Below are 13574 nucleotides of genomic sequence, written 5' to 3' on the forward strand. Positions count from 1 at the left end.
TCATGTATTTGCTGTAAGCCTGTCAGATGTATCTAGTTGAAAATATGCTTAAGGATTTTATAACTCTTCTTTGATTTAGGCTGTACTAATTCATATTTCGAGTATTTTGTTCTGTTAAAACAAATGCGGTGTCATTTATCCATTAGTTATACACATTTTTCCAAGGTTGAACATAACTTAATGTAATGATTAGAGCCTGTAGACAATCAAACTATCAATTCAAGCCTTATATGCCATGAATGAAAATTGTTTGCTTAAAGGGGAAAATTTGAGACTTGTGACTCAAGCATTAGAGCTGTGTAGCAGTATTCTGAGGGTCCTAGGTTTAAGTTCCAGTCTGGTCATACATTTTCTTTCCAGTTTCAGTTCTGTACAATGATATACAGTGTTGAACAATTTTATTTTGAATGAATATACTTACCATGAAGATATTTGTATCGCATACATTGTATATCAATGGATAGCTGCAAAACTGTTGTAAGTCATTCTTTATTTAATAAAAGTTATTGCAGTTTTACCGTCAACTTCGATATTTATCCTTTAAAATACTGTAAAAGAATCAAGATTGTAATGTATTATTGTTTTTTCAGAGTTACAAAAGAAATAGATGTTAACTCTAAGGAAGGTAAAGCAGAATTAAAGAAGCAGAACTGCCAGGAAGATGAGCCTCAGGCTGACGAGAAACCTGTTAAAACTACTCCTTTGTAAGTGACTGATGTCCAAAAATATAATTGTATCTGCCCTGAATAGCTTTCCTTGCAATAGGTAGAGCATTGAAATAGGAGAATATCTGATTTGTTTCAGGGGACATAGCCCCAAAGTATAAATCAGATTGGCTAGTGTTAGGATGTTCTTTCTTATTTGTTTCATAGGCAAAAATAAAAACTCTTTCCCTGTTGTCTCAGTATGAAACCCCAGAATAAATGAACCAATGTGTGAGCATCTGAATATAGTTTTTCTATCATAATCCCTTTCCCTGTCATCATATTAAATTAAAATCAGAAAAAATAAAGCCAGTCAATGAGCATGCTGTATTTTTACTGTAAAATAGTTTCATTTCTTATAATGAATCTTATCTTAAGATAGTTAATCACATGTTCTGCTTTTACTTTTTTCTTTCAGAGGGATAAAGAGACCTGGTGGGGGACTTGGAGGTGTACTGGAAAAAATAAATAAAAAGCCAAAACTGGGGACATTGGTAAGAATGAAAACCATTTTATTAATATCTGTATTTTTTAATGACAAGTGAGATCTACTCTTAGGTGAAAAAAACAACTTTAATTAAAAAAGGCCAAACACACACTTACCTGTAAATTAAAACAGGAATAAAGGTTACGAAAGTCAGTGGTTCAAATCAGCAGTCTATACTGACTGCATGGCCGAGTGGTTTACAAAATAGCCACATGGGTTCATAACCCTATCCTTAGCAAGCCATTGTTTTCCTTACGAAGGAAACTTTACACTTACTGCTCAGTACAAGAGTCCTGCCTTTAAGCTAATAGCTCCCTACACACTGGAACTAAAATAAATTTAGTATAAGGTAAACTACTCAGCTGCCTGCTTGTGCCTGAAATAATGTATAGAGGGGTACCTGAGTAATTCCTGCAACAATATAGAAACTGGTCATACTACTCAGTAGTACAGGCTGGCCTGACTCTAGTTGTAGCATAGGTTCAGGTAAGTCTTGATCCTAGCATTAGAAAGGTCAAATTAAAGGTTGAGTAACAGGAATCTTAAAGTGGAATGCCTTTAGTTAACATCTGATGGTGTCAAATAACAACAAGGCTTTCTCGCAAGAGAAGATTTATCTGCTATTTCTTTAGTTCTTAATTACCCTTATAACTTTGATGAGACCATGAAAGTACCTAACAGTACAGACCAAAGAAAAAAAAAACAATCATTATCTTTTACCCAACAGAATGATAGTGTTCTGGTTTATCCATATATACATGCAGCTTTTTTCAACATTTGTGTAGGAGAAATCCAAACTAGATTGGGAGGACTTTAAAGAAAAAGAAGGAATTGATGAGGAGCTGAAAATACATAATAGAGGAAAACAAAGGTAATTGTTACTTGATTTGAATAATTTTGTAATCATTATGCCCCCACAATGTGGGAGCATATAGCGTTGCACTTGTCCGTCCGTCCGTACGTCCCGAAATCTTGTGAACGTGTAGAAATTTTGTGAACGTAACTCCTCTTAAACCGGATGGCAGATTTTGCTTAAACTTACAGGGATGAACAACCTTAGTGTGTAGATGGTAGTAAAGGAAGGAATTTTTGCTGCGACCAAATTTAACAGAATTATGGCCCTTTGTTGATTTTTTCACTATATACTATGTAGAAATTTTGTGAACGCAACTCCTCTTAAACCGGATGGCAGATTTTGCTTAAACTTACAGGGATGAACAACCTTAAGGTGTAGATGGTAGTAAAGGGAGGAATTTTTGCTGCGACCAAATTTTACAGAATTATGGTCCTTTGTTGATTTTTTCACTAAATACTATGTAGAAATTTTGTGAACGCAACTCCTTTTAAACAGGATGGCAGATTTTGCTTACACTTGCAGGGATGAACAACCTTAATGTGTAGATGGTAGTAAAGGAAGGAATTTTTGCTGCGACCAAATTTAACAGAATTATGGCCCTTTGTTGATTTTTAGTTTTCAACTTGTGGCACATGTAGTCAAAAAAATATTTGACCTAGAGTCATAAGATTGACAGAACAGTGGTGTGTGGGGGCATCCGTGTCCTATGGACACATTTCTAGTTTTGTTTGTTCATTGATACATATGTTATATATAAAGATGAAAAATGCTCAAATTTGATATTTGAATATATTAATAAATGCCACACAGTCTCTTTGGCATATGTGTCATTAAAAGAAAACCAAAAGGAACCTGGCAGTTTTTTTTAGAAAGGACCAACTATATTTGACTGTTGATATAGAATGCAGCTCCCCATACATAGTTTGTACATTATTTTATATAAATTAGACATATTTAGTAAGAATTTCATAGATTGAAATAAATTTCCAAGATAAAAATGATTTACTCAATGTTGAGCATACTGTATATTTATGAAAAAGTACAAGCACTGAGGACCTTTAAATATTATTATTTATAGTGAACGATTAATGAGCCAATAAAAATCTGATTAATCAGCCAATAGAAATGGAACGAAAGGTGAGGGATATCTGGGATTCAGGAGCAAAAAAAGTCTCTGCATCACAACTTTAAGGAATGGGGTGGGGAAGGAGTGTGTTGTGAAGTTGCATACTTCAGGCCTTCTTTGTTGATATAAGCAAATATTCATAAGTGTTTGAATGTTTTAATCAATTTTATACCTCTCATTTTATTTAAGTTTTGATAAAGTCTTAAGATTGAGAAACTTTTGTTGCTGCTGTAAAAGGGAGACACAGGCAAAATGTTCATCTTTTTAGCTCACCTGTCACAAAGTGACAGAGGGAGCTTTTGTGATCGCTTTTCGTCCGGCGTCCGGCGTCCGTCCGTCGTCCGTAAACTTTTACTTTAAATGACATCTCCTCATAAACCACAAGGCCAATTTCATCCAAACTTCACAGGAATGTTCCTTTGGTGGTCACCTTTAAAAATTGTTCAAAAAATTTAATTCCATGCAGAACTCTGGTTACCATGGCAACCAAAAGAAAAAACTTTAAAAATCTTCTTTTTAAAAACCATAAGAGCTAGAGCTTAGATATTTGGCATGAAACATCTTCTAGTGAGTGTCTACCAAGTTTGTTCAAATAAAAGCCCTGGGGTCAAAATTGGCCCCGCCCCGGGGGGTCATTGATTTTCCCTATATGCATATAGTAAAAACTTAAAAAATCTTCTTTTAAAGAACTCAAAGAGCTATGGCTAAGATATTGAGCATCAAACATGTTCTAATAGGTGTCTACCAAGTTTGTTCAAAGAAAAGCCCTGGGGTCAAAATTGGCCCCGCCCCAGGGGGTCATTGATTTTCCCTATATGCATATAGTAAAAACTTAAAAAATCTCCTATTAAAGAACCAAAAGAGTTAGAGCTAAGATATTTAGCATGAAACATGTTCTAATAAGTGTCTACCAAATTTGTTCGAATAAAAGCCCTAGGGTCAAAATTGACCCCGCCCCGGGGGTCATTGATTTTCCCTATATATGCATATAGTAAAAACTTAAAAAATCTTCTTTTAAAGAACTCAAAGAGCTATGGTTAAGATATTTAGCATCAAACATGTTGTAATAGGTGTCTACCAAGTTTGTTCAAATAAAAGCCCTGGGGTCAAAATTGGCCCCGCCCCGGGGGTCATTGATTTTCCTTATATGTGTATAGCAAAAACTTAAAAAATCTTTTTTGAAAAAACCCAAGTAGCTAGAGTTAAGATATTAAGCATGAAACATCTTTTAGTGAGTGTCTACAAAGTTTGTTCAAATAAAAGACCTTGGGTCAAAATTGGCCCCGCCCCGGGGTCATTGATTTTCCTTATATGTGTATAGCAAAAACTTAAAATCTTCTTTGAAAAAACCCAAATAGCTAGAGTTTAGATATTCAGCATGAAACATATTCTAGTAAGTGTCTACAAAGTTTGTTCAAATAAAAACCCTGGGGTCATAACTGGCCCGGCCCCAGGGGTGTCATTGTTTTTAACTATATGTGTATAGTAAAAACTTTAAAAAATCTTCTTTTAAATAGCCCAATGAGCTAGAGCTTAGATGTTTAGCATGAAACATCTTCTTATGGGCGTCTACCAAGTTTGTGCAAATAAAAGCCCTTTGGTTTAATTGGCCCTGCAACGTTTGGGGGGGGAGGTTGGGGGGGCCTATATACAGGTGAGCGACCTCAGGGCCATCATGGCCCTCTTGTTGTTTTGAATTTTTCATTCATTATTCTGTAAATGCCCTTAAAATGAATACACTAGGCCGTCACAGGAATTAAACATTTCTCATTATAAAGAATAAAATGATGGTTTCCTAACTTGACCCACGCAGGTCTGGTTTGAGCATTAGGATTTTACAATAGTTGTCACAGTGAACTCTGGAAACGTTAAAGAACATGTCAAATGAATGACTTAAACTTATTTCAATCATACAATATCCAGGGTTATTTCAAGTCACATGACTTGTTTTAAAACTACTCGGTGATTCTGTGGGCGTCTCGTTTCGTTCAATATAATAGATAATTTACGCTTCAAACCAAAAATAAATAGAATTCATACAGAAATTCATGCTAGGACTTTAAAAATGTCATTTTAGCATGATTAGAGTTCATAAGATCATAATATTTTTTACATTAATTTGCCTGTGTAAAAACTATTACAAATTATTATTAGTAACATTATAACAGTGTATATTTTGAAATTCACCTCAATTATAAAACAAGTTCTTGCAACTGATACATGTCAAATCCATTCCTCACTTGTTTGTAGAAACTCAAACAATAACATGTATTAACTTGAATTAAGTTTCTTTTCATTTTTTTACAGTTACATAGAGAGGATGAATTTTCTATCAAGAACTGACCAAAGACAATTTGAACTGGAGAAAAGTTTGCGACTGGGCACATCTAGCAGCAAGAGATGACATGGCTGACACTGCAGAGACAATTATGAACGTTTCAATCTCTAAATTTACGGACCGATTTCAACAGTGACATTGTTAAATAGGTTGTTTTATCAAAGAACCAGTTTAAAACAATTAAAATTTTCTACTCTAGTGATTGTTAACTGTGTTGTGTAAAATTATGGTCTAACTATCATTTGAAGATACTTTTCAAATCAAAGTTAATTTTTTTGATGAAATTTATCATGCCATATGGTCCCATACATTTGGGATTGTCCCAAAATGGAGGGATTGTCCGGGAAATAGAGGGTCTGTCCCTGAAATGTACAATGTACAAGTAAGAAGTAAATTTTCTCATTTCCTATCACAGATTACAGATCATTAAAAACATAAGTTTAAGTATGTTTAAAATTTGTTTCTTTACACTTCATTCATGTGTCCATTTTTAGCTCACCTGTCACAAAGTGACAGGGTGAGCTTTTGTGATCGCTTTGCGTCCGTCGTCCGTCTGTCCGTCGTCCGTAAACTTTTACTTTAAATGACATCTCCTCATAAACCACTAGGCCAATTTCATCCAAACTTCACAGGAATGTTCCTTTGGTGGTCACCTTTAAAAAAATTTCAAAAAATTTAATTCCATGCAGAACTCTGGTTGCCATGGCAACCGAAAGAAAAAACTGTTAAATATCTTCTTTTAAAAAACCCTAAGAGCTAGAGCTTAGATATTTGGCATGAAACATCTTCTAGTGAGTGTCTACCAAGTTTGTTCAAATAAAAGCCCTGGGGTCAAAATTGGCCCCGCCCCAGGTGGTCATTGATTTTCCCTATATGCATATAGTAAAAACTTAAAACTCTTCTGTAAAGAACCCAAATAGTAAAAACTTAAAAAATCTTCTGTAAAGAACCCAAAGAGCTAGAACTAAGATATTTAGCATGAAACATGTTCTAATGAGTGTCTACCAAGTTTGTTCAAATTAAGCCCTGGGGTCAAAATTGGTCCCGCCCCAGGGGGGCATTGATTTTCCCTGTATGCATATAGTAAAAACTTTAAAAATCTTCTTTTAAAAAACTCAAAGAGCTAGAGCTAAGATATTTAGCATCAAACATGTTCTAATAGGTGTCTACCAAGTTTGTTAAAATAAAAGCCCTGGGGTCAAAATTGGCCCCGCCCCAGGGGTCATTGAATTTCCTAATATGTGTATAGCAAAAACTTAAAAAATCTTCTTTGAAAAAACCCAAATAGCGAGTGTTTAGATATTAAGCATGAAACATCTTCTATTGAGTGTCTACAAAGTTTGTTCAAATAAAAGACCTGGGGTCAAAATTGGCCCGGCCCCGGGGGTCATTGATTTTCCTTATATGTGTATAGCAAAAACTTAAAATCTTCTTTGAAAAAACCCAAATAGCTAGAGTTTAGATATTAAGCATGAAACATCTTCTAGTAAGTGTCTACAAATTTTGTTCAAATAAAAGCCCTGGGGTCAAAACTGGCCCCGCCCCAGGGGTGTCATTGTTTTTAACTATATGTGTATAGTAAAAACTTAAAAAAAAATCTTCTTTTAAAAAGCCCAATGAGCTAGAGCTTAGATGTTTAGCATGAAACATCTTCTTATGAGTGTCCACCAAGTTTGTTCAAATAAAAGCCCTGGGGTCAAAATTGGCCCCGCCTCAGGGGGTCATTGATTCTCCCTATATGTATGTAGTAAAAACTTAAAAAATCTTCCTTTAAAGAACTCAAAGAGCTAGAGCTAAGATATTTAGCATCAAACATGTTCTAATAGGTGTCTACCAAGTTTGTTCAAATAAAAGCCCTGGGGTCAAAATTGGCCCCGCCCCGGGGGTCATTGATTTTCCTTATATGTGTATAGCAAAAACTTAAAAAATCTTCTTTGAAAAAACCCAAATAGCTAGAGTTAAGATATTAAGCATGAAACATCTTCTAGTGAGTGTCTACAAAGTTTGTTCAAATAAAAGCCCTGGGGTCAAAATTGGCCCCGCCCCGTGGGTCATTGATTTTCCTAATATGTGTATAGCAAAAACTTAAAATCTTCTTTGAAAAAACCCAAATAGCTAGAGTTTAGATATTGAGCATGAAACATCTTCTAGTAAGTGTCTACAAAGTTTGTTCAAATAAAAGCCCAGGGGTCAAAATTGGCCCAGCCCCAGGGGTGTCATTGTTTTTAACTATATGTGTATAGTAAAAACTTTAAAAAATCTTCTTTTAAAAAGCCCAATGAGCTAGAGCTTAGATGTTTAGCATGAAACATCTTCTTATGGGTTGGGGGGGTGGGGGCTATATACAGGTGAGCGACCTCAGGGCCATCATGGCCCTCTTGTTGTATGTCTGTTGGTGTTTTTATCTATTTTTGTTGTAAGAAAAATGGCTTATTCCTTCAAGAAGCACAAGTTTAAGATCTGAACCAATATAGTACTAGTTTGTAAGTTAGTTCACTAGTACCTTCATTTAAGAAATGTAACTTTACCATCACATATTCTTGTATATAGACTCCTGATGACAGATACAGGTTGTGTGTCTAAAAGAATTTCAAAGGAGAGAGTAAAATATTATGTTACATGTATGCATTCCTGCTTTAACCGGTACTCTGCTGGAACCAAAAGTGATAAGGCTTTGTCACCAGTATAGAGGCAGGCAAGCCTCAGATTGACTAGGATTTATACTGTTTGTTGACGGACTTAAGACTTTCGTCCTGATTCATATAAATAATGGTGGACTTCGTGGCCAAGTGGTTAAGGTCGTTGATTTCAAACCACTTGCTTCTCACTGCTTTAGGTTTGAGTCACGCTAGGGTCTTCGTATTCTTCATGCAAGAAAACTATCCATCTAGCCTACAGAACGTCAGTGGTTCTCCTCGGGTGCCTGTTTGTGCCTGAAATAATGTACAGAGGGACACCTGAGCTCTTCCTCCACCAGTAAAGCTGGAAAGTCACCATATAGTCTATACTGTATTGGTGCGACATTTAACCCAATGAACAAATATTGATGATGGACAGTTAAAAAAAATACAAGTCACAAGTGGGACTAGCCCATTTAAGAAATTCAGCAGGTTAAGGGTTAAGAAAAAATCATAACTATGTGCTTTAAGAAAATCAGTTAATTCCAGATTTAAAAGGCATAAACATTGATATCAGTTTTGTAATATTTTCATACATTCATCAAATCATCTGACAGCATTGTTCATCTTGTCATTGTGTTTATTTCTGTATCAAATTGTGTATGAATAAAATTATTATTTTGCAACAGTACTGTTTTTGTTATCAACAATATAAGTACAGTAAAAACTCTGAAAACTGGACCCTGTACAGACTTTACCAAAAGTCAGGTTTTCAGATGATGCCGGTTTGAAGCGGTTTTAATTCATTTATTGATAATTATGATGTGTTCGGAATTCGGAGGTTCCGGTATTTAGATGATTTTTTTCAATGAACTTATAATGAGAAAATACGGGTCTTTTAAAATCGTCTGGTTTTCAGAGGATTCCAGTTTTTCTCAGGTTTTACTGTACTATGAATATCTGTTGTAATATAATGTAATAATCATTGCTCCCAGGAACAGATCCAGTGTTAATCTATAAACTGATAGTTACCTACACAAGATAACTAAAATGAATTCTGTATAAAAAGAAAAATAGTAAAAAATGTTACAATCCAAATACATTTTGCACACTCTTAAGTTTGTATCAAATACATTGCGTTTCAATAAATTCTTCTTTACTGCTATTACTGAAAAATTGAAATATTTTTCAAAATTGATAGTGGGGAAAGAATATACTCATATACAATGTATACCAAAGGCCAGTGGGGACATTCCAACTTCACGATGATTTCAACGAATTCCGTATGTTGAAGACGGGAATTCACGAAGTTTAAATTGTGAATTCATAAAGATGAAATGGGGAATTCATAAAGTTGAAATGGCCCTACCTGTCTTTCGTATAAATGTATCATAAGAATCACTGCTTTTAGTTCACTTTTGGTATGAATGTGTTCCCATGTAGTGAGGCTTGAATACAGGGTCCGAGGCTTTACGGGCAGACACCTTAACAACAAGACCGCTGATCCATGTTCGATAACTGACAACTTTTATTGCTGATTTATGATGAAAAATAAATAGTTAACTGTTGATATATGCTGGGCATAAAATGTTTTTATGTCGAAAGTGTCAAGCTGATTTATGTGAAAAGGTGCAATTACCCCCATAGGGACACAACAAAATAGCAAAAATAATAATTTGTCTTGTAAACTGGTTAAAAAAAGATGCATTATTTTGACGGATTTTATGTTTTCTGTGATAGTCTAAGGGAAATAACTACGCATCAAGGAATCATGATTGTCTCCCTGAGGTAGATAGATGCACATTACTGGGTAGGTGGTGAATTTTTCTTACCCGTCGGTTTTATCCCATAAATTTGTTTTTTTACTTTTTTAAATTTAGAATATGTACAATTTAATTATTGCAAAATTGTAACCAAAATACTATCAATTTTAAATTATAAATGGGTAGAAGAAATTTTAAGACCTAAGAAGCTCAACTTAGCATCCTTGATGATATTCCGGCCTGGATACTACATGAATAAAACAATGAAGACAAAATCAGGATCATTTGATCCTGATCCGGATCTTTTACTTTGCACGTGGCTCTTTATTGGTTACAAAAGCTCATCATTTCCTGCTCCACCCGGTTAAGGGTTATATTTTATAACTTTTACTGTCAGACTTTTTAACAAACACATTTTTGCGGCACAAAACAAAACAACAACAACAAAAAAACAACAACACAAAATCTGTAGACTGGCTGGCAATTAAAGGAATTTGACAGATACATGTACATATATATCTCAATTTAAATTCTGAAAGATTTTAAGGTTTTCTGATACGATAAATATATATAAATATATAGTACGCTAATTTTATACATGTAGTTGTTGAAAAGAAATTAGCACATTCTTCGACAGAAAGTCACAGGAATGAGCTACGACTATAAAAGTCTGGAGTCAATAAATTCACGATATTTCTGGACAAGGCTTAAGTTCATGTCAATACTTGAAGGTATGTTACATTTTTTAATTTATCTTAAAGGAACTCCACTGAGGTTCAAAAACCTAAAATCATAAAAAAAAATAAACAGATCAGCTGGGGCACGTAAAACAGGAAGACATGCAAAAAAATAATTCAGAAATATACTCAAAAATGAATTAAAAATAGTAATTTTGTGCTATTTTTGATACGATTTGAAAGAAAAGCGTTTTAACGCTTTTCAATTTTGGGTCATTTTTCACAATTTGAATAATTATCCTGGATAAACCACAAGAGCGAATAATCTAAAATTTTGCACACAAGTTACTTATCTACACCTACATCAAACTGAGGATTAATCTCGAAAAATTATTTCCAGTTTCGTCATGTCAAAAAAACTCAGTGGAGTGCCTTTAAACATTGGTAAATATATAAACAGCGCTTTTTTGAAAGAAAACTGTTCACTCGCTCATTCTTATTTTCGCCTTCATAACCAATGAGCGAAACTAATTTACTTCTTTCCCAAATAACAAGCTTTAGTCTGAATTAGAATGTGTGTCTTTAACAGCTTTGAAACTCATGGGTACAACTTTTCATGCATTTTCAAGTTCACCGTTGAAAGCTCTCCTTTTCTATATAAAATCAATTGAAATGATATTAAATCAATGATTTTCAGGTTTTCAAAATATTTTTTAACTTGCACCCATGTGAAACGTATATGACAGTTCAGTACAACCGCTGTAGAGTGACCCTCTACAGAGTATTAACCCCTTTACAGAAACCAGTTTCATTCCTTCCCAAAATAAGACTTAACGATAAATTTAGGATCTCAAGTGCTTTAAATTTCTTATCAACAACAAGCCTTCAATGGTTTTTGCTCTGAAAAGGTTGCACTGTATTTCTTGCCTTTACAAACTGATCAAAACTACTCACCAACTAATCTTTCATTCCTTTTCCTTAAAGAAATAGATAAGCAGTAAGCGAACAATTTGAAAGGTTGCTTTTTCTATAAAAATAAATGTTAAATGTCAGGCGTTGGTTTGTTTTGGGAACAGGTTTTTCAAGAAAGCCTGATATCATTTAAACAACGAGAGCCTCTGTATTGGTCTCTCAAAACATTCTTTTTAATAAATATGGATGCACACCAGCCATTCATTGTGTAGATCTATATACCCACCAAGCTCTTTTTTGTTTTCATTTATTAGGGGCGTCATGTTTAAAGAGGAAATTGACGATTATCCACTGGAGGACGACGCCTTTGACGACACGTATGTATCAACTATGCCAACAAGAGCCATGCGCTTGATAAAACAAAGCTCCTCAGAAAATCGGATTTCCCCTCTATTAAAGAAAGCAAGCTACTCTTCTCTTTTCTCACTACTGGAAACAGACAGTGCCGAGTCACCGAAAACGATCGGAAGCCGATTCTCTTCGACGTCGTCGGCCCATAGCGGTCGACACGGTTCGATTAGTTCCTTGAGCAGCCTCGGAGTTCCTTCAACGCCAGGATCCATTCAGGAGTTTGTCATTCCTAAGCGGACAACCCCGCCTAGACCGCACACGCTGACGTCTCGAGGCGAGGTTCTTTCACATATCGAGAAAAATAATATGAAAGGGTATCATTCGGTTATTCTTAAGGAGATGAAAGGAGCAGTGTTGCCGAAAAATCATTTAGAACGGCCGGTGTGTAGGGGCATCTCAACACTGGACTTCGACAGCCTTTCACCTGAGGTAGCGGCACCTGTGGCTGATAGTCTCAGTGGCTTTGAATTTTAGAAATTATTTGTGACAAAAGTTTTCTTTTTGAACAGCCAGAATCGGTCATTCAAATTTCAAAAAAAGAGAAATGCTGGAGACATGCTTTGAAGTTTTTAAATTCATCTTACAGAATTATAGCATCTTAGCTAACACGTTTAGAGATATGATACAGTTAAATGCTATGACAATATTTATTTTGTACAAAATCAGCAAGTAATACTTCCGTTTGATTTTCTACACCGTTTTTGTGGCGTCTTTTCGCTGACGTCAGAAGTCATCGTTCCCTAAATTAAAGTACCTGCTTTTCCCCACAGGCGAAAGGGTTGGGTTTCCATTTCTGGAAGAGTAAAAATTGACGCATATAATTTGCATGTATTCATACACAATAATATCTTTATAATAGTACAAATGAAAAATGTGCACAAGGAGTGAGATAATCTTTTTACCCTATACATACTGAAACCTTTATTAGTCTTTGTCGCCAGAAAAGACCCATACCAGGTTGGCCATTCGGTAAGTCTAACAAGACAGTTTACTATTGGCTGATTAGGTTTTACGTCACACCAACACAGTATAGGTCATTTGGCAACGTTCCAGCTTTACTGATGGAGGAAGAAACTCAGTTGCCCTTCCTTGCATTACTTCAGGCACGAACGGGCACCTGATTCGAGCCAGATATGTATATAAAATATAAACCAGGTAGAACCACCGACGTTCTGTTAGCTAGCTAGGTCAGGAGCTTGGCAGGATATAGCTTTCTAACATGAACGAATCCAAAGTCTCTGCCACAGTGGTGAGGGGGAAAAGGTTTGAATACGTAACAAGAGGGTCATGGTGGCACTGAGTCGCTCACCAAAAACAACTGCTTATCAGTGTTGGAAATTATCCATTGTCAATATTTTCTAATATTAAATTTGAGCATAGAATATGTTTAAATAGTAATTTGAAGAAATGTCATGACCTGGGGCATTTAAGCTTTTCCTTAAACGGGGCCAATCAAAATAATATGAACAAACTTGATAAAAGACTACCTAAGAATGCTACGAAGTTTGGTGATCATCTATTAATTATTTCAGTAGGAAAAGTTTTTCTATTTTTGGCTTTAGTGTCCCCTTAAAATGGCTAATCAAATTAATATGAGCAAACTTGATAAAAGAGTACCTAAGAATGCTACAAAGTTTGGTGATCATCTATCAATTAGTTCTGTAGAAATAAACGTTTAAAGG

At 35.1% G+C, this 13574-nt stretch overlaps 1 protein-coding gene across 1 annotated transcript in view; it reads left to right on the forward strand.

Moving 5' to 3' along the window:
- Positions 1-8817, forward strand: part of LOC132721445 (craniofacial development protein 1-like) — a 29597-nt gene extending 20780 nt beyond the window's left edge. Inside the window, exons 5-8 of the mRNA XM_060705752.1 lie at positions 591-704; positions 1123-1198; positions 1977-2062; positions 5481-8817. Coding sequence (XP_060561735.1) covers positions 591-704; positions 1123-1198; positions 1977-2062; positions 5481-5577 — 373 coding nt within the window. The 3' untranslated portion in view covers positions 5578-8817. The remainder of the gene's footprint in view (positions 1-590; positions 705-1122; positions 1199-1976; positions 2063-5480) is intronic.
- The last annotated feature ends 4757 nt before the right edge of the window (positions 8818-13574 follow it).

The sequence above is a fragment of the Ruditapes philippinarum genome, unplaced genomic scaffold (genome assembly GCF_026571515.1).
Source record: "Ruditapes philippinarum isolate M1 unplaced genomic scaffold, ASM2657151v2 ctg1766_1_1_1_1, whole genome shotgun sequence".
NCBI classification, from domain to species: domain Eukaryota; kingdom Metazoa; phylum Mollusca; class Bivalvia; order Venerida; family Veneridae; genus Ruditapes; species Ruditapes philippinarum.